General features: G+C 49.2%; 5 protein-coding genes across 7 annotated transcripts; 2 read left to right on the top strand and 3 right to left on the bottom strand.

The window, feature by feature from the left end:
• Nucleotides 1-225: 225 nt before the first annotated feature.
• Nucleotides 226-5,154, bottom strand: rnf139 (ring finger protein 139). Its single transcript, XM_029167766.3, has 6 exons — nt 4,373-5,154; nt 2,220-2,875; nt 1,936-2,083; nt 1,758-1,864; nt 1,415-1,666; nt 226-1,079 (listed from the first exon to the last, which is right to left on the bottom strand). The coding sequence occupies exons 1-6, from the start codon at nt 4,533-4,535 to the stop codon at nt 297-299; spliced, it is 2,109 nt and encodes a 702-aa protein (XP_029023599.1). The 5' UTR covers nt 4,536-5,154; the 3' UTR covers nt 226-296.
• ndufb9 (NADH:ubiquinone oxidoreductase subunit B9) lies at nt 3,874-10,698 on the top strand. Of its 2 annotated transcripts, none has more exons than XM_029167910.3 (4): nt 3,874-4,000; nt 9,861-10,053; nt 10,158-10,271; nt 10,369-10,698. In XM_029167910.3, the coding sequence occupies exons 2-4, from the start codon at nt 9,886-9,888 to the stop codon at nt 10,498-10,500; spliced, it is 414 nt and encodes a 137-aa protein (XP_029023743.1). In that variant the 5' UTR covers nt 3,874-4,000; nt 9,861-9,885; the 3' UTR covers nt 10,501-10,698. The 2 variants fall into 2 exon arrangements, with proteins under 2 accessions (XP_029023743.1, XP_029023742.1); XM_029167909.3 differs by lacking the exon at nt 3,874-4,000 and adding an exon at nt 8,808-8,968.
• On the bottom strand, nt 5,298-8,660 carry tatdn1 (TatD DNase domain containing 1). 2 transcript variants are annotated; one of them, XM_029167864.3, is made up of 12 exons: nt 8,528-8,660; nt 8,182-8,247; nt 8,056-8,105; nt 7,566-7,629; nt 7,338-7,481; nt 7,209-7,251; nt 6,639-6,724; nt 6,528-6,568; nt 6,298-6,374; nt 6,019-6,089; nt 5,691-5,817; nt 5,298-5,507 (listed from the first exon to the last, which is right to left on the bottom strand). In XM_029167864.3, the coding sequence occupies exons 1-12, from the start codon at nt 8,658-8,660 to the stop codon at nt 5,405-5,407; spliced, it is 1,005 nt and encodes a 334-aa protein (XP_029023697.2). In that variant the 3' UTR covers nt 5,298-5,404. The 2 variants fall into 2 exon arrangements, with proteins under 2 accessions (XP_029023697.2, XP_029023698.1); XM_029167865.3 differs by lacking the exons at nt 7,566-7,629; nt 8,056-8,105; nt 8,182-8,247; nt 8,528-8,660 and having other exon boundaries at nt 6,639-6,747; nt 7,338-7,357.
• On the bottom strand, nt 9,689-14,407 carry LOC114866114 (fibroleukin-like). Its single transcript, XM_041072961.2, has 6 exons — nt 12,883-14,407; nt 12,436-12,634; nt 12,132-12,266; nt 11,752-11,968; nt 11,343-11,538; nt 9,689-11,282 (listed from the first exon to the last, which is right to left on the bottom strand). Exons 1-6 carry the CDS (start codon nt 13,561-13,563, stop codon nt 11,136-11,138), a joined length of 1,575 nt encoding a protein of 524 aa, XP_040928895.1. The 5' UTR covers nt 13,564-14,407; the 3' UTR covers nt 9,689-11,135.
• Nucleotides 13,389-15,841, top strand: LOC114866023 (C-type lectin domain family 4 member A-like). Its single transcript, XM_041072963.2, has 5 exons — nt 13,389-13,524; nt 14,707-14,910; nt 15,203-15,394; nt 15,494-15,606; nt 15,690-15,841. The coding sequence occupies exons 2-5, from the start codon at nt 14,908-14,910 to the stop codon at nt 15,814-15,816; spliced, it is 435 nt and encodes a 144-aa protein (XP_040928897.1). The 5' UTR covers nt 13,389-13,524; nt 14,707-14,907; the 3' UTR covers nt 15,817-15,841.
• The last annotated feature ends 1,925 nt before the right edge of the window (nt 15,842-17,766 follow it).

A 17,766-nucleotide genomic window follows, 5' to 3' on the forward strand; every position in this document is an offset into this window, starting at 1 on the left:
CACTGAGCGAAGCTCGGCTACAGGCAGTCGCTCCACAGCGGAACGGTGACGCTCTTCTTGTAATCCTCCAGTAAGTAACACAAACTGCATCTTTAGGACATGGTCTTCATTACAACACGCACACAGACACACACAAGCAGCAGTTACTCTTTCCATGAGCCCTTTAGAGTAAAACCCAAAAGAAATGAGAAAAAGGTGAATGATATCCCTGACATTTTCCAAGAACAAGATGTTGAAATTGTCTTTTATTGTTGTTTTTAACTTAAATATAATAGAGATATATGTACTTTTATAGATCAGTCTTCTGTGGAATCTGTGTCGTCGTTTATATAGTCTTCTTCTATTGGCGTGTTTCCATTCTGAGTCCCCCACTCCTCCTCGTCATACTCTATGCTGTCGTTGTCCTCCAGCAGCTCGTTGTCGGGCTGCCCCTGTCCTCCTGCAGCCTGGGCACCAGCTGCCAGGCCTTCGGCCAGCAGCGCGGCGGCCGGCTCTCCGTGCTGGTGCTCGCCCAGGGCCGCTGGGGCTGCGGCAGCGGCGTCCTGCGGCGCTGCGTAGCCCCCGTTGTTGTTGGAGAAGGCGCCTCTGTCTCGACTCTCCTCCTCCACGTAAACTCTCTGGTGGCACATGGGGCACGTGTCCTGGATGTAGAGCCACTTCCTCAGGCATAGGGCATGGAAGTAGTGGTGGCAAGGTGTGATGCGGGCCGAAGTAGCAAACTCCTGGTAACAGATGGCGCAGACGTCCTCGATGTCCCTCAGCTGGTCACCGCGCATCTCTGGCAGGGAGTTGATCTTCTTTACAGCTGTGCGGCGGTTGATGAACGTCTTCCAGCCATTCTTGGCCTGCAGGTAGATGTTGAAGTAGGCGTGCAGGCACATCATGCACGCACGGATCTTGCTCCCCGACTCAAACATCATGGTGTAGGCGCCGTTACCAAACATAATCACGCCAAACAGGAACTCGATGATGTTGCCTGTGGAGCGCACGTAGTAGACGTAGTCGTCCAGCTTCTCCCACAGGACGCTGGAAAATCCGTCGGCCATGAAGAGGCCATAGACCGTCAGTGACACCACCACCTGCAGGAGACGGAACATATATTTGTATTACCAGGGCTGCTGCTGATCCTTCAGATGTTGCTAGTTCACACTAGTGCTAGTTCAGCCTGTCGAGTGTTATGCAAATCAACATCACACATTTTTAGGAATTCACAAGTGACTTCCCAAAAGTTTCGCTCTAGAAAAGCAACAGTGTTTTTGAATGTTCTGCTTGAATGAAGTGCATCAAAAAACAACGCTCAGCAGTTACTGGATGTGATGGTTTAATCAATCAATGAGGAGGCGTCATAAATTAAAATAATACTGTGCAGACTAGCACCATGTCAAACAGGTCCTTTTGAATTAAATGTTCTCACCTTAAGGCAGAGCTCGACACAGAAGGCGGTGACAGCAAAGAGCCACGTGTTGAGGACGTAGTGGTGCCAGAGGGCGTAGCTGAGCACCACAGGGAGGACAAAGAGCGCCACCGACACCAGCAACACGGGGAAATGCCTCCGGACGGACGAGACGTGGGAGGCGCTGAGTGACATCAGAACAGGGTCGGTCATGCCGTGGATGAAGTGCAGAATGGCCGTCAGCAGAAGGCACATATTTCGGCTCAGACGGACCTTTGGATCAAACCGGGAAACAAAATCTTACATGAGTTGTATTTTCAGGACATCAGCTCAGGCTGGAGGCATAAAGGCTGTAGTTCTGTACCAGGCGTTCCTCCGGTTCCAGGCTGCTAAGGCCGGTCTGCAGAGCCAAGATGAAGAACAGAACAGGAGCCACGAAGCCCAGACGCTTGTCCTCCTCCTCCGTCGAACCTAACGGTTAAATACTCAGCTTTAGACCAGTGGTGACAGCCAGTATATGACGCACAGGCACATATTCGTACCTATGAAAGCCAGGATGCTGAGGCCCAGATAGTGAGCAACAGAGGAGATGACGGCGCTCATCCCCAGAACGGTCAGAGTGGAGTCACAGCCAGAGATGATCAGGTTACTTGTCACATCCCAAAACACGTCCCAGCTCAGCAGGTAACCCTGAAACAATAGTGTCACACAGAGGCTGGACTCTCCCTGTAGAACTTGTTTTGGCACCGGTGGTCTTTCCTAACAAAAAACACTGTTTGGGATTCTCTAGACCAGTACTGTGCTAATAGACCTGTCTAAACCTCACCTGAGAGTCAGCGCTCCCATCAGCAGCTCTGCCTGTGGCATCTCCACTTTCTCTCCTCACTGCACGTACCACGTAGACCAGGATCAGCGCCTGGGCAGTGATTCGGGTCAGCCAGAAAACTCGCAACACATCAGGGAACCGGATCCTCTTCCACGTATCCTCAAGCAGCAGCTGAAGTCCATAGATCCTGTACATGTGCCGTATGAGCAGGTAAACGTACCGGCATGAGTAGTAGAACCATTTAAGCTTCAGGGCCAGACACACGACTGTGTTCAGAGCCAGCGCTAGGCCCGAGAAAACGGCCACCATGTGCCTGACATCTGCAGGCAGCTCAATCATAAGCCCCCACAGAGGCATCATGATGTCCAGGACAACCAGTGCAGCGAACACCGACTGGAGGTTGAGCAGGAACACATAGCCCACTCCAAACACAAGCTGGACTGCAGCCATGCCCAGCCAAAGTGTAGGCCCGTTTCTGGGCAGCAGCCTGAAGCCCAGCGCTGCTTTGTAGTAGGCGCTGTAGAAGTCTATGTGGGACGTGGCATAGTAGTTAATGAGGGCGGCCGTCATGCCAAGCAGGACAGCGAAGAAGAGGGTGTAGAACTTGAACAAGGCCTTTTGGGAGAGCAGCAGCACGACGGTAGAGACGAGAACTCCTGGAACACGACAGAGACACCGTTAAATAAACACTTTGCTCAAACATTCACAACCAAAAAACACATGCCTGCATTTGATTCTAACAGTATAGGAACACAAAGCTTCTACTGATGCAATTACAGCGTTCACCTGCTTCGTCAAGTACGACCACAACAATACCACGCTCCTAAAGCCAATCAATGACTGACTGCATAGTCATATAGTCAATACAAAAATCTGTGTATTCAATAACTCGATGCATTAGGCATCAAAAAATGGGAACATTTCCTCCACTGGTTAACGACCAGTTCAGTCAGTTTGCTGGTGGCGCCGACTCGTGGTCACGTGACTCCTCCATAGCCTTTGTGTTCACTGCCTCCTCGACCTTGCACCATAAACACATTTAGCTCTAACTACCAGAGATAAAGCTGACCTTGGATCTGCTCTGTGGAGACTATGCTTTGAAAACTAGTCCACTGGCAGCATTTAGCATGACTTAGGTTTGTAACACTTCAGTTTATAGTTGAGCTTCAGGTAAACATGCCCAGCTTGGCGTTTGTTACTGCTATACTGGGTTGCAGAACCATGAGCCAGTTGGCTGACCCACTTTGAAGCTGCTTCACCCGCTGCCCCGTCGTTCCAAACAGAGGTATTAACACACAGCAGGAAGTTCTCATGAGACCTGAGCCGTTCAAAGGTCTCCAGGCTGTATTTACACAGACTTATGCAACCTGTTGTTTAGCTTCATTCTCCGTAGGAAACCATAAATGAGCCGATTTTACTTTATGAAGCAAAGACAATCTGAGAAACGCAAATACAAACATGCTGGATTACTGTCAAAACAGACTGTTTCCCATAATGTCACACTGTCACAAGCCTGTGGTGGAATGAGCACGAGAATTTCACAACTCAAATAATAACACAAATGCAATTAACGTGGTGATGATGGTGTGTTTATCAGAAGTGAAACCATTAGTTGATCAGACTAGTGATAGAATATTGTTCTCATGCTGGGTTGTTTAACAAGCATCGTTGTTGTGAGCGGCTGAAGTCAACGATGCAGGGATTAAACGACAAGACGCTCCGGCCTCCAGGTGTGAGCGGGCGAAGGAGCAGTCGTAACAGCGGAACTTGGTCGGGTTCGGGTAAGTCTGGGGTCCGGTTAAGCGTCTCTGGACACAACTATCTGTGTAATGATGGGGTTGTAATCAGGTAAAGATCGGGAGAAACAGACTTCGCCGACACCTGTCGTTAGCGATTAGCCAGCTAGCTAGTTACATAGCACAGCCGCTAACGTCGAGCCCCACTGAAACACGCGAACCCTGGCCGCTGTCTGACACCACACGGGCTCCCGTTGATCCCCGCCGGTGTCTGAATCCGCTTTAGTCGCTCTGACAGGTGACACAGCTCCACACAGCTGACACCACGGCTAACCCCAAGGCAGCTAGCGTTAGCTGCTAGCTGTCAGTTGGAGAGCCATGTTGACAGGTCGGCTCAGAGCTTCAGTGGAGTCTTACCCATCACTCTGACCAGCACCTTAGCCATGACCCGGGCCCATCCCGAACCGGGGTCGTAGTATGAGTTAAAGATGGCGTCGATAATGAAGATACAAGGAACTCGCAGAGCCACATCCAGCACCGCTAAGGCCTGCTGGCCTATCCGAGCTTGGTTGGACGCCATACGGCTTGAGGGGCTAGCGTGCTGGGAGGCCCCGGCTTCCCATGTAACATTAAAAGCACGTAGAGCCCCGGTACAGGCGCCTCCGGGCTCGGTTTCCTCCGCCTGGGCTTCAGGCTGTGGCTGGGAGCCCGCTGCCGTCCACCATGTCCGCCCAGCTCACAACCTCCTGTTGCTTCTTTACTTCACCGTGGGAGTTCTTCCACCGATCGCACCCCCACAGCTCTCCTCCTTAGAACCGCCGCCGCTGCCAGTGTTCGAGTATATCATTAACCCGGCTTTTCCTTTCGCTGTCGTTTTCCGGTTACCGCAGAAGTTGCTAGGCTGTTCCGACGTAACGTGACGTAACTTCCAGCGTTAGAAGGCGTGGTGATGACGCAAAGACGTCGACGCCCCGTAAAGCATTTACCTCAGGGATGTCTAGGTCCAGTCCTGGAGGGCCGTGTCCCTGCTGGTTCTCCAACTCTCCCAGCTGATCACCTTGATCAGTGTGTCACTACTGCACTTACTGTAGCTGCTGACTGACTGAACCCACCGGACCAATGGGTCATCAGTATTAGCTGGGACAGGGAGGGTTGGAAAAGCAGCAGGACAGCAGGCCTAATGGACACCACTGATTTACCCAATTATTACTATTACATGGATTGTATGAATTGAGCTAAACATTTAAAGAAATCTCAGTCATTTCCTTTGGCATCAACTTGACAAAAGAACATTGTGAACAAATGTTAGATAAAATTCCCAAAAAGCCACCAGCCACAGGAGTTTGAAGGCAAAATGTGTATCACAAAATGACCAAGAGAGGACAACATTTTTGTGCTTAAAGTATGGAGCTCATCAGTCACTGAGACCACATTTAATGTAGTCTAACATCAGCTCGAGCTGAAAAACACTTTGATGGTGTTGTTGTAGATGGTGTTGGCCAGCTCAAGCAGATCTTCTTCTCTTGCTGCTGCCATCACCTCCAGAACGTGTCTGAAAGAAAGAAATCTACTAACACACAACCAAGAAAATACTGTCTGGTGTAAACACACAATCTAGATCGGTGGCACAGTGACTTCTTCTACTTGTGCTGTGAATTATGTATGGCAAAATACTCATCCATCTCAATATGCAAAAACCTTTCCCCCTTAATAAAGGCAGACCACCATTACTCACAGGATGTGACAGGGCTCGTTCCTGTCTTTTAAGCAGTGTCCTGCCTCCCACTTCTTCTTTGTGGGAAACGTAGTTTGAACATATTTGGAGCCTGCGTGAGTGTTTTTCACGCCGCACCATGGAGCATCTGGAAGGGAAGAGGCAGGTGTTACATTAAATCAAGTAAACACACAAACAGAAGCAGTAGGAGCAGTGCAGTGCAGTCCAAGTAAATATTAGGTTTTGGCACTGGATTTCCCAGGTCATAATTTGTTGAGCTCCCAGGACTGGCACATACACAGAAACAGTTCAATATATAATCATCATTCATTGCTACTATACAACTAACCTGTTTCTATCATGAGCCTTTCAGAGGGAATAGACTTCATAGCTTCAATATTGGCCTCTGTTTTCAAAGAACTGACACACAGAAATAAAAACCAGTCAACTTTATTTGCAATATAGTTAAAACAAAGTAAAAACCTGCTTTAGTGTAGCTGTTTTCTGAGCTTTAAGTTAGCACTGACAGCAACATGACAGGAGAACAAACATGTTAAAACTGATGTGGTTTCAGTTAGGTTACATCTTAAAAAGTAAACCTCTACATCACGTCTCAAAATTCTCTCACCATCCGTTTATTCCGATGTAGAGGTCCAGGTCAATAAGTGCAGCAGCGTCCTCTGCAGTTCCATCAAATGAGTGCACCTGAAAGAAATGGATACTATGGAATCAGCCGGATACTGATTTGACTTCCTGCTCCTTTACTGCATTTTTCTATTAAATCCTTGGAGCCTGGAGATGAGAAGTTTTCTTAACCACGACATGCGATGCACACATAGTATAAAATAAAATCCTCACCACTCCTTGAACACACCGGTCTCGATTTCTCTTCATGATCTCTGTAGAAACAAACACCAAGTAAATACTGTCTGAGGAAAAAAAAACACTCTTGCAGTTTCAAAAACCTACCAAGGAACTCATGATGGGAGTTTCTGCAGTGGAGGAACATGGGCAGCTTTGTCTCTTCTGCCAAATCAAACTGCTTCTCGAAGTATCTGAGATAGAAGGAAGCATTGACCTAAGAGTTTATTGAAAAAAAACAGGCTTTAGAAAAGAGAATAATGATTACAGACAGAGGTAACACTGGAGCACTCCAGTGTTACCTCTGTCTGTAATCATTATCATCACAATCATCTGCCCAACTAGTGCTGCAGTGGTTGTAAAAAGCAATCTTGAATTTACCAAAACATTATATATTTAAAAAAAGGTAGGAAAACGTCTTTTTATCAGCTAATTCACAAGAAATTTCTCCCATTTGTTTCATTGCCCTGTGTCTGGAAGACCTTGGAGAGAAGTAACCAAGTTGTGTGGTTACTTTCCAGGAAATTGCAGTGAGTTACAGTGGAACTGACCATAGAAAAGGTAACAGCTGGTGAACGACAAATTTATGACATCTACAGCTTGTTTCTGTTGCCCCCTAGTGCCCAAACACAGTTGTTGCAAAAATACAGTGAATCTGAAGGCTCTCAGAAAACCTACTTGAGCTGAGTCTCTTTTGGACAAAATTCCAACCTGTCAAAATCTGTAACAAAGAAAAAAAGATATGTAGAATATTGTAGTATTAGACATATACCACAAGCTGGATAACATGTAGTGGAAAATGCGCACCTAGGCCACACTCCCCAATGGCCACCACCTTCCCTCTGTGAGCTCCTGCCAGATCCCTCAGCCCTGACATGTACGGAGATTCTCCGTGCTGTTCGAACTCTCTGCAGCGTGTGGGGTGGCAGCCAACCGTGCAGTAGAATTCATCTGTAACCACCAGAGGAACAATTAAATCATCACTCCCACTGCACCTAACAAGATATATTTAATGATTCTTTATGTTATTGCTACCTCTGGTCTGGGCCAGTTTGAGGGCTTCCCTACTGTCTTCAAGGTTTCCTCCTGTGATCATGAACTGTAACAAACCAATAGATTTCAGAAGAATCTGCATCTTCTCTGCCTGACACGTCTGACCTCAACAGAGGCTTCTAAAGAGCCCCTAAGCAACCTTTATTTATTTAGTGCAGTCTTCAGATCTATTCATTTTAGACTGAATCTGCAGGTTTCTTTGAGCTACAGGTAACAACTAAGATCTATCAGGCTCATGCCCCAGCTAGTTGTTATATGCGTTTGATTAATTCATGTTCAACTTAGAACAAATACGATGCAATAGAATAAAACTGTCTTTTAGTTGGTTCAATTGCCATAGTAACAAAGCTGGTATTGAGTATCACAGAAATTCAGTAGGTTGGGTGTGAACTACCAGGAATCAGCAACATGCAGTGATGGACCTGACCCAACTGTCCTCGACCCTGGGGCTTTATAATTGAACATGGCTTACCTTCTCAACCCCGGCTTTCAGAGCCCTGTCGATGATTTGATCAAAGTCATCTGTCAGAAAAACACAGGCGACCTCAGACGAGTGTCATCTCCTTGGACCACACACCAGCATAACTGAGTTTCTCACCATCGTGCTTCTGCTTGCCTCTATACAGCCCTCTGAACATGGGGTCTGTCAGGTTTACACCGATGTCTGGAGAAGCAGCGGGTTGTGGTTACTGACACTGCAGTACTTCAAAAACACATCTGCTTGTGACACATTGATGATGACACAGTCTTCATTTTAGAGGTTTTAGAGCACAGCTGAGCTCTGTAGCTGCGGTGTTGTTATTTTAAGCGGGGCTAATTCACTAGCATTGACGCATACAAAATACAGTGTGTTGCGTTTATGACATACAGCAGCAATTCGTAACTCACAGCGTCTTGTAGTTTCGTCTTATTTCTTATTCGATAATAAAACACAAATGACTTACCAATGAATTTACACTGAGCCATGGTTGAAAAGGGAAAGCTTCTAAATAGAGCAACACACGCAAACCTCCCATGATGCTGCATTACCGTAAGTACTACAGCAGAGAAACACCGTAAAACAACGTGTCCACACATTGATATAACAAAAAATTAAATTTAACTGAAATTTTTATTTTGTGACGTTTACATTTTAGGATGCTGGTGCTAATCTCATCATAAATACTAAGAGATAAACGCAACTTGTAAAGTATACTTAGTTTTCCTTTTTAATTATTTACGGTAGCTATCTCTAAACGCCACAAGATCCCAGAATCCACTGCGCCGCTCTGGACAAGGTGACAGGGGACGGTGAAAATGGCCTCCGCTTATCTTACTCACCAACAGAAAGTGATGCGACTTTATAAGAAGTCACTGAGGCACCTGGAGTCATGGTGCGTCTTTAGGTAAGAGGAGCCATTCCTGGCGGTGCTCTGTGAGGTAACTGAGGTTCTACCTGTTGGTGCCGTAGCGCAGTGAGACGGCTAAGCTAACGCTAGGCTAACAGTTAGCCGGGTCGGTCATCTATTCGTCACCTCTAACCACAGCAGAATCGGTAAATGCTCGTCCAGCCGGCATTCAAGCCCCGTCACGTCCCCGAGCCTTTCAGTTTGGCAGCAGTTTGCTGTAGTTGCTGGTTAACGTTGCAGCTGTTGATCTGGCGCCAGCTAACGTCGAAACGGTGAATAATCACTTCAACAACAGCCGGACTTTAAACCCTATTTTTTATTAAATACATTGAAAAGTCGCAGTTTATTGGAAAGCATCTTGTGTCTCACAGCTTCAGACAGTGTTGTTTTTTTAGTCTCAATGAAGAATAACGCAGGACTTACAACAGCTGTGTGTCTGTGAGGATGTCCAATAAGACTCTTTCTGGTTTGCTTGTTAATGCTCCATAGTTTTCAATCAACAAATATGGAACCGGTTCCCGTTGCTGATCTTTGACGACATTAGTCCTTATGCCTTTTGCTTTTCTACTTATGTGCTGATTGTTTACTTAATTCCTTTGTAGCCAGTGGCCTGGTAGCTCAGTGGGTATTGGCTTAAGAGGCAGAAGGTCCCAGGTTGAGTAAGACTCTTCTCATCCCCCAGAGGATGGGTTACAGTAAATGCAGAAGACACAGATGTGCTAATGACCAATAAAGGCTTTTTTTTTCTTGTACTACTTTAGAATTAGAAGATTACTAGGAAACGTTACCACAGTCTGAATTACTCAAATGCCTGTTAGTGTAATGAGCTGTTTGTACTGTGATGTTTTGTGGGGTATGACCCAACGGATGTGGAACGTTTCTGTTACAGAGACAAGTATCGGTTCTACGCCTGCATGCTGCGGGCTCGCTTCGATGAGAATAAGAACGAGAAGGACATGGTTAAGGCTACCAAGATGCTAAGGGCGGGAGAGGAGGAATTCTGGGCCAACCAGCACCCACAGCCTTACATCTTCCCTGACTCTCCTGGAGGGACTTCATATGAGAGATACGAGTGCTACAAGGTGAGTCACTAGTTTCTATTGTCTTATACTTTTCCTTAAAAATACTTTTAAAATAATCTTATTTGACACTGTTGAATATGCTGAGCTCTATTTTGAAACTGTAGGTGCCAGAGTGGGTGCTGGACTACTGGCACCCATCAGAGAAGGCCATGTACCCTGACTACTTCTCTAAGAGGGAGCAGTGGAAGAAACTGAGAATGCAGAGCTGGGACAAAGAGGTAGGCTGTGTGTCACAACCCTGTAACACACAGCACCAGTGCATGTATGTGTTATAATTACTATTGTTTGTGCTGAGCCTCAACTGTCTGGTTCCAGGTCGCCCAGCTGCAGGCTGAGACTCCGGCTGATGGGCCCAAGACTGAGGCCCTCCCTCCTGCCCGTAAGGAGGGTGACCTCCCCCCTCTGTGGTGGCAGTTTGTCACCCGCCCCAGGCAGCACCCCACATAAACACCAACACCTTCTGGGGTCAGTTGTCTCCAAAGTCTGAGGGGAAACTAATGGAACCACACAATAGCAGCACTGCAGAAATAGACTGACCTCACATTGTAAAGGGTAACAACTGTGCAGGTGCTTTACTGAAGAGTTCAGTTCAGTGGTTGGCGAATCAAATATACCTGTAACTATTCTAATAAATGCGTAATTACATTTGTCTGTGTTCTGTACAAACACGATATCACTGTTTTAATTAGGACAAAAAAATGATAAAATCTCATCATGTTCTCCCTGATATGGATAAAATACAGTGGAACAGTTCTACTGCTCAGAATGTCGCCCACATTTACACACATAACTTTAAGTTTGTGAGGACCTCATACTATTAAGTAATACTGCATGAATACGTAGTCACTGGTTTAAAGGGGGAAAATACTGCATTGTTTAACTACACATTAGAGCTGTAAAGAAGAAGCTGCAAATCGAGATGAACTCCAGATTTTCCTATTAATAAATGTTATGGGAAGATGTTGCAGCATCTGATGCTGATCTGAGGTCCTGCAGGTGGAGCCAGGTAGTAGACGTTCGCTCCGCTGGCCCCACTCGTCTTCATGAACCTGCTCTCCAGCTGCTGGTAAACCCGCGTCTCCCTATGGTGACACACGTGGCCTGAAGCTGCGCGGTCGCACCATCATGGTGACTGCCTTCAGAGAGTAGAAGTCTGACTTCTTCCAGGAGAACCACACGATGCCATCCGGGCCCAGGAGGTTGTGAGCTTTCAGAGAGTAGCGCCCCCCCTGGAAGAGAGGCCGCTTCAGCTCCAGGTCAGGTGTCCATGCTGCGTCGCTGTGTCCTACCTTGTAGTAGACGCCGTTGAGGTTGGCCTGGAAGCACTGGTGGAACCACCAGCCGGAGTGGCTGATCTCAGCGCAGATGTTGCCCGTGTCCGGCGTGCTGAAGCCCTGCAGGTCGTGGTACCAGCCAAAGGAATCTTCCACAGTGCCGCTGAAACCAGACACGTGGAGGCGGTACTGGTTCTCCTCACTGTCAGTCCTGCAGCACAACAGATAATGACCGTCCAGAAACGAGAGGGTCCGTTTGTCTTTGTTCCTGCTGTTCTGACTGCTGTCTGCCGGCACTCAGTCATAACAGCAGATGTTCAGGACAAGGCTTCGCTGGTGTCTGACTGAGTAAGGACTGATGTGTGTCAGGTTTCGGAAGCCTCGGCTCCATGTGCGGGGCCTCGTGCTTCGCTGTGTGGCGTACCTGAAGCTGTGGAACAGGGCGTGTCTGTGGGTGTGGCTCCAGTCCTGCAGGTCTATGCGGAGGCTGGTCTGGGCCTGGTTGGACAGCAGGTAGATGGCTTGGTTTCCCAGCCAGTGTTCTCCTCGTGCTTCACCAAAGCCAGCGCGGTACTCGGCCCAGCCACGGTTGAAGCTCACAGAGCCGTCGCGCCGGCGCTGAAGCACAGTCCAGCCTCCACCTGGAAACACACGGACGCACACGCGCACATGCACACACACACACACACACACACAGACACAGAGTATACACACACACAGACACACACACACACACACAGCTGCTCAGTTCAGCCATAAATACTCACTGACTTCACGTCTTCTACTGATGCGTGTGTGCGTCACCGTCTGTCTCCATGTCGCAGTAGACGGACAGCGAGGAACCTGGCGACAGGACGACGGCGTAAACACCGGAGCGCCGAACGCCACTGTGGTACAGAGACGCACAGTCCGACGGGCAGAACGGAAGGTGGCGTCCGTCTGAAGAAGAGGAAGAACCCTCAAGCAGCCAAAGCTCCAGAACATGTGTCCACTTCACTCTAGTCTACTGTTGTTTCACTGTGGGAGCTGGAGTCGGACTGGACCCGTTCAAACCATCAGAACCATCTCGATGACGGGTTCCAATTAAAGCGGCAGCGCGTGCGTGTACCTGGAGGCGGCGTGTTCCGGATGCTGAGCGGGGGCGCGCGGCCCACGTCGCGGCCCACGTGCCGCACAGCCGCCGACAGCTGCGCCTGCAGCTCGTGGAGCAGAGCCGCGTGCACGCGCAGCAGCGTGTCGGCCTCGGCGTGACGCAGCTCTAGAGAGCGCAGCTTCTGGCCGCAGTTGTCCACGTCACGCTGTTCACCCTGACGCCAGAGAGTAAAGGCTGATGAGCAGCAGGCTCCTCTACATCATCAGCAGCTGTGCATCTAATCCTGAGCTCAGGTTAAACACAGACAGCAGAGGTGGACGGAGGTTTACTGGCACCAGTGAGGCTCAGACACACACCTTCCATCCTGAGGGTTTGTGCTGAGCCTCACCCGGGTTTCCGACCCGGTTTCACCCGTGATGCAGCATTTAGGTGTGGAGCCTGTTCCTGTGTGCGCCCGTCTACCTGCAGCTCCAGGCCCTGGACGCGGTGCCGGTGGCTCCTCAGCTCCTCCTGCAGCTCTGACGTGGTCTCCTTCAGCTGCTCCAGCTGCTCCTTCCGGGCCCGGGTCTCGTGGTGCCAGAAGGACACGTCGTCTGCACAGCGGAAAACGTCCGGGCAGCGTTGTGGTGAGGTTCCTGCCGGCGGCAGCGTCGCCTCCAGGCGGCAGCGGCTGCCGGCCGTCAGCTGGAAGCTGTGCTCTCCACACTGAGCGCTTGGACCCGTCTGGTTGGCAGCGTCAGAACCGGGCCGCCTCGGCAGCGGCTGCAGCGGCGACGGGGGAGGATGCCAGTCGGCGTCCTCGTAGTCGTCCTGGTTCCGTAGTGAGTCCGGCCCGTCCCACCTGGTTTCAGGGCGCGTGTCCATGCTGGTGTGGACGTTCACATCAAACCCGTCAGCGCTCGTCTCTGTGAGGATGTTGGGGTGAACGTCATCGTCGTGTCCAACGTCTCCGTGCTCATCGGAGGCCACAAAGTCAGCACAGGCAGGCAGGAAACGGGCCGTCAGTAGAACCCACACCAGGAACGTGGCTCTCCCCATCGCGGTGCTGGAGCCGGACGTATCCACACTGACTGAGCGTGGAGACAGAAGCTGAGCCCACACCTGGTAAAGCAGCAACACAATGACAATGGAACGGAACCACATGAGATATTGTTAGAAATGCTGACGAGGCACCGCATCTGATCCAGATTATGGTCTGAGAGGATTGGAGCCGTGCTGAAGGGTGACATACCACAAAGCTCATTAAAAGAGAGATGAAAACAGCCCGGCAAGACGTCGGTCCAAACGTTTTCATCACTACACTCATACAGAACAGACAGAACTCTGCTATTTGTCTCAGCAGACACATTTAAGGAGACCGTTTGAGCTGACGTCACAGCTCAAAGGGACCACATTCAGTTTATTATTTTGTCAAGAAAACACTTCTCCACCAACTGTGAGCACAGTGAGAAAGAAAAGAACCTGATGCCAGTCATCTGTGCAGTAGTGTCAGAGATCCAGCACTTTGATCTTGTGTTGTGCTTGGTTTCTGGTCTTATTTTGGTATTTCCTGTCTTGTTTCCTGTCTGTCTTTACTTACCTAGCCATGTGTCACCATTTCCTGTTTTATTTTGGTATCATTTCCGGTTTTGTTCTGTTCTGCTTAGTTCCAGCCTGTTCTGCCAGTCATGCGATTTCACCACCTACACTCCATTAGTCATTGGTTGGTAACTTATACTCCTGCACTTACCACCTACTTTGCCAGATTGTTAGTTCATGTTTGCGTCTCTACTCTAAGTCCTTTGTGTATCGACCCTGTTTCTTGTTTTGACCGTGTCCTGCTCTCAGTCGGTGCCTTTTGACTCTGCCTTGTGTATGGAACCCAGTCTGGATCTCGCCTGCCTTTGCTCACTCCCTGTCTGTGCCGTTGTCATTATCACTGTGCTGATCTGTGTACCCACTTTTGCCTGCCTGACCACGAGCCTGATTAAACCTTCACAAGCCTAGGTTCATGCAAGCTGTGCGTGTGGGTCCTTCACCCTGTTGATCTGTGACAAGTAGGTCCGGCCCTGACTCTGGCTCTGGCTCTGGGAGCTGCTGCTTGCTACAGTATGTGTGTTTTACATGTATCTTGTGTCAGTAAAAAATAAACTGGATTAAATTTAATCAACCAACAAAAAAACTCTGGGTCAGCAGCTCAGATCTCTAGCAACAGAGTTCATATATGAGCCAATTAGAATAAGCAACAGAAACATTTCCTGTGTTTGCGTAGTTAGTGTCAGTTTCTAATCATTTGTTCACTGACAGCTTCTTTTGCAGGCAGGGCCTTTCATAGCAATATCCTACTACTGAGCACAGCCAAGATGCTCCAGAAGCCGGGATGCAGCCAATGGTCCCCGGAGAACAGAGACGAGCCCCCGGACAGAACATGTCACCTCTATGACGGTTACATAGAGACGAGAGAGGAGATCTACGAGCCTGCAGACGGCGAGAGAGGAAACACAGCTGATGGTAAGAGAGGCAGCGGTATGATGGGTAATAACCAGCGACACAAGGGCATGATGGGTAATAACCAGCGACACAAGAGCATGATGGGTAATAACCAGCGACACAAGAGCATGATGGGTAATAACCAGCAACACAAGGGCATGATGGGTAATAACCAGCAACCAAGGAGAGCATGATGCGTAATAACCAGCAACACAAGGGCATGATGGGTAATAACCAGGCACACAGGAAAGCATGATGGGTAATAACCAGCAACACACAAGGGCATGATGGGTAATAACCAAGTGACCTGCAGGTCTGCCGAGCCAGAACCGGCCTTGGAGCCACAGACGGTGGCTTCCTGTGGACCGGGCTCGACGGATGGAGGAGGTTTGGATGCAGCTGCTACTTCACGTCCTCTGAGGCTAAGACGTGGTCTGAAGGCAGGAGAGAGTGTACGGAAGGGAAAGGATCAGACCTGGTGGTGATCAACAGCAGAGAGGAGCAGGTGAGAGTTCTGGAGCCGCTTCACGGTCACAGACAGTCACTCTAACACCCAACCGGAACCGTGAACAGACAAGTGTTTGTGTCCTCATTGAACCTGTAGGACTTTGTCTCTGGGCTGATGGAACATGACGAGTTCTGGATCGGACTGAGGACGACTGGGAACAAACCCGTCTTCAAATGGGAGTGGGTGGATGAGTCACCGCTGACAGAAACGTGAGACAGTTTCTCTTCATATCACACACAGACAGAACCTGTAACGTGGGTCAGACCAGTTAACCCGACTGTTTGTCCCACAGGTTCTGGGCGGGTCTGTCCGTCCCACCCACAGAACTCTACGTGGCAGCCTACTCTGACCGACAGGGGAAGCTCACGCAGAGTAAATATGATGGTGGTGGTGCTAAACGGTTCATCTGTGAGAAGTAGCTCTGACAATAAACTCTGACTCAGACTCGTCTCTTGTTTGTTCTCATGTTAATGATCCTGACGTTGGGACTGGACGTCGCAGTTCACTGCTCCACCACACGGGGCAGCACCAAAAACACTTACAGACAGGAAACAGAACACAGAGCTGAGCATTATGGTGCTGACTAGTAATAATAATAATAATAATAGTAATAATAATAATAATAATAATAATAATAATAATAATAATAATAATAATAATAATAATAATAATAATGCAGACGTGTGCGGTCCCTAACCGTGGAGCTGCTGTACCACACAGTGAAGCAGCTGTTCAGGAGGCTCTCAACCGTGCGGCTGCAGACGTTGCTGAGGACCTTTGGTGACAAACCGAACCTCCTCAGAAAGTCCAGCCGCTGTGGTATTAAGAGTCCAGGGGAGGTCCTCACTGATGTGGACCCCAAGTTACTGGAAGCCGCTCCTCTCCACTTCAAGCTCTGGATGAACAGTGGCTGATATTCAATGTTGTTGTCCTCACACGTCACCAGACTGTCCACCTCCCTCCTACAGGCTGCTGCATCTCCCCCAGTCATCATTGCAGTGTCATTGGTGAATTTCAGGATGATGCTAACATGAATAATCTCTCATATTAATGCCGAAGCCTTTACACTTTTCTTCATGTCATGTTTCGCTGAAGTCAAACGGGCGCTTGCTTTTAATTTGCTTGTGCAGCACTTTATAAATGAAATGAATTATTAGTCGTTACACCTGTACGAGTTCAGGGCACGGGAATGGAACCGGGGACCTCCTGCCCTGAGCCACAGCTCTCTGTCATTGTTACCTGTTGTCATGGTCTTAGTGACCATTTCCTGTTTTATTTTGTAGTACTTCTGGTTCTGTTCATTCCATTTCAAGTGTGAGCTTTACTTCCGGTCACAGATTCATCAGCTGTTCTCAATAGTCAGTCATGACAGGCTATTTAACACTCAGTACGCACATCAGACCTCCGCCAGATTGTCGCCAGGTACCTCCACTTTCCAGCATGTTTTGTTTGCATTCCAGTTACCGTTCCTGCCTGTTTTCTGACCTCGTCGTATCTTAGCTGAGCTAAACCTGCTGCCGACGCTGCCTGTCTCGACCGCCGCCTTTTGCACCAAACCGTGCAACGTGAGTCTGTGCCTGTACTGTACCTGTGATGGATTCCACTGTGAACAGCTGAGTAGCAACTGTCGCGCATGTGGGTCCGCTTCGTCAAGCGCCAGCTCTGCCTGTCCTCATACACGTCGTCCTGCCGGACGCTGGAGGTGGGAGTGAAGAGCACAGCTCCGTACCGAACAGCAGGGGGTCGCGTTCAACGTGTGAAGTTCCATCACAACCGCAGATGTTCTGATTCTGCCCCGGTCCGCTGAGCCAGACCCGTCCAGGCCACAGAGCGTCCCTCAGCCGCGCGTCCTGCTTAGGGTTCACAGGCCCGTTCTGAATCTGGCTTTGCTTGTTGCTTTGTGCTGTTTCCTCACACGGAGCTGCTCAGATGCACTTTCCTCGCTGTGGGGCTGATGACGGCATTCTAATGCTTCTCCTCCAGATGTTTCTGTTGCTTCAGAAAAGCAGGAGGCCAAACTCAGAACCCGAGCGTGCGTTACTCACTGACTGAATCACATAAAACTGCTCCAGGATCAGTTTACTGCTAAGGACCGTCATCACACAAGGTTTCAGGCTGAAGGTGTGATGTTGGTTTCCTCCAGGCGACAACCAGCCACAGGCGACAGGAGAGAGTGAACTTGTGAAGGTGAGTTGTTTCCTGTTGTTTCCGGACGGTGGAGACTTGAACGCAGCTGTCGCTTCACATCCACCGAGGTGAAAACGCGGCCTCAGCGCAGAGGACCTGAGCAGCAAAGACATGCAGGTGAGTCAGTGCTGCAGGACCGGGTCCGTGGGCCGAAGGAGAACGGTCCTGGACCGGTCTGAGGG

This window comes from Betta splendens, chromosome 11, assembly GCF_900634795.4.
Source record: "Betta splendens chromosome 11, fBetSpl5.4, whole genome shotgun sequence".
Lineage (NCBI taxonomy): Eukaryota > Metazoa > Chordata > Actinopteri > Anabantiformes > Osphronemidae > Betta > Betta splendens.

Excerpts from the sequence above, each read along its gene's own strand:
- LOC114866114 (XM_041072961.2), bottom strand. The coding sequence starts at position 13,563 with ATGTGGTTCCGTTCCATTGTCATTGTGTTGCTGCTTTACCAGGTGTGG. Across the intron at positions 12,635-12,882 it reads TCCAGGGCCTGGAGCTGCAG|GGTGAACAGCGTGACGTGGA; the intron begins GTAGACGGGCGC and ends CTCTGGCGTCAG. Across the intron at positions 11,969-12,131 it reads CTGCGACATGGAGACAGACG|GTGGAGGCTGGACTGTGCTT; the intron begins GTGACGCACACA and ends GTGTGTTTCCAG.
- LOC114866023 (XM_041072963.2), top strand. Across the intron at positions 15,395-15,493 it reads TCAACAGCAGAGAGGAGCAG|GACTTTGTCTCTGGGCTGAT; the intron begins GTGAGAGTTCTG and ends TTGAACCTGTAG. Across the intron at positions 15,607-15,689 it reads GAGTCACCGCTGACAGAAAC|GTTCTGGGCGGGTCTGTCCG; the intron begins GTGAGACAGTTT and ends TTTGTCCCACAG.
- tatdn1 (XM_029167864.3), bottom strand. The coding sequence starts at position 8,660 with ATGTGTGGACACGTTGTTTTACGGTGTTTCTCTGCTGTAGTACTTACG. Across the intron at positions 7,252-7,337 it reads CATTGGGGAGTGTGGCCTAG|ATTTTGACAGGTTGGAATTT; the intron begins GTGCGCATTTTC and ends TCTTTGTTACAG. Across the intron at positions 5,818-6,018 it reads AAGGCTCATGATAGAAACAG|ATGCTCCATGGTGCGGCGTG; the intron begins GTTAGTTGTATA and ends CTTCCCTTCCAG.
- ndufb9 (XM_029167909.3), top strand. The coding sequence starts at position 8,880 with ATGGCCTCCGCTTATCTTACTCACCAACAGAAAGTGATGCGACTTTAT. Across the intron at positions 8,969-9,860 it reads GAGTCATGGTGCGTCTTTAG|AGACAAGTATCGGTTCTACG; the intron begins GTAAGAGGAGCC and ends TTTCTGTTACAG. Across the intron at positions 10,054-10,157 it reads AGAGATACGAGTGCTACAAG|GTGCCAGAGTGGGTGCTGGA; the intron begins GTGAGTCACTAG and ends TTGAAACTGTAG.
- rnf139 (XM_029167766.3), bottom strand. The coding sequence starts at position 4,535 with ATGGCGTCCAACCAAGCTCGGATAGGCCAGCAGGCCTTAGCGGTGCTG. Across the intron at positions 1,865-1,935 it reads CAGCATCCTGGCTTTCATAG|GTTCGACGGAGGAGGAGGAC; the intron begins GTACGAATATGT and ends TTTAACCGTTAG. Across the intron at positions 1,080-1,414 it reads GTGTCGAGCTCTGCCTTAAG|GTGGTGGTGTCACTGACGGT; the intron begins GTGAGAACATTT and ends CGTCTCCTGCAG.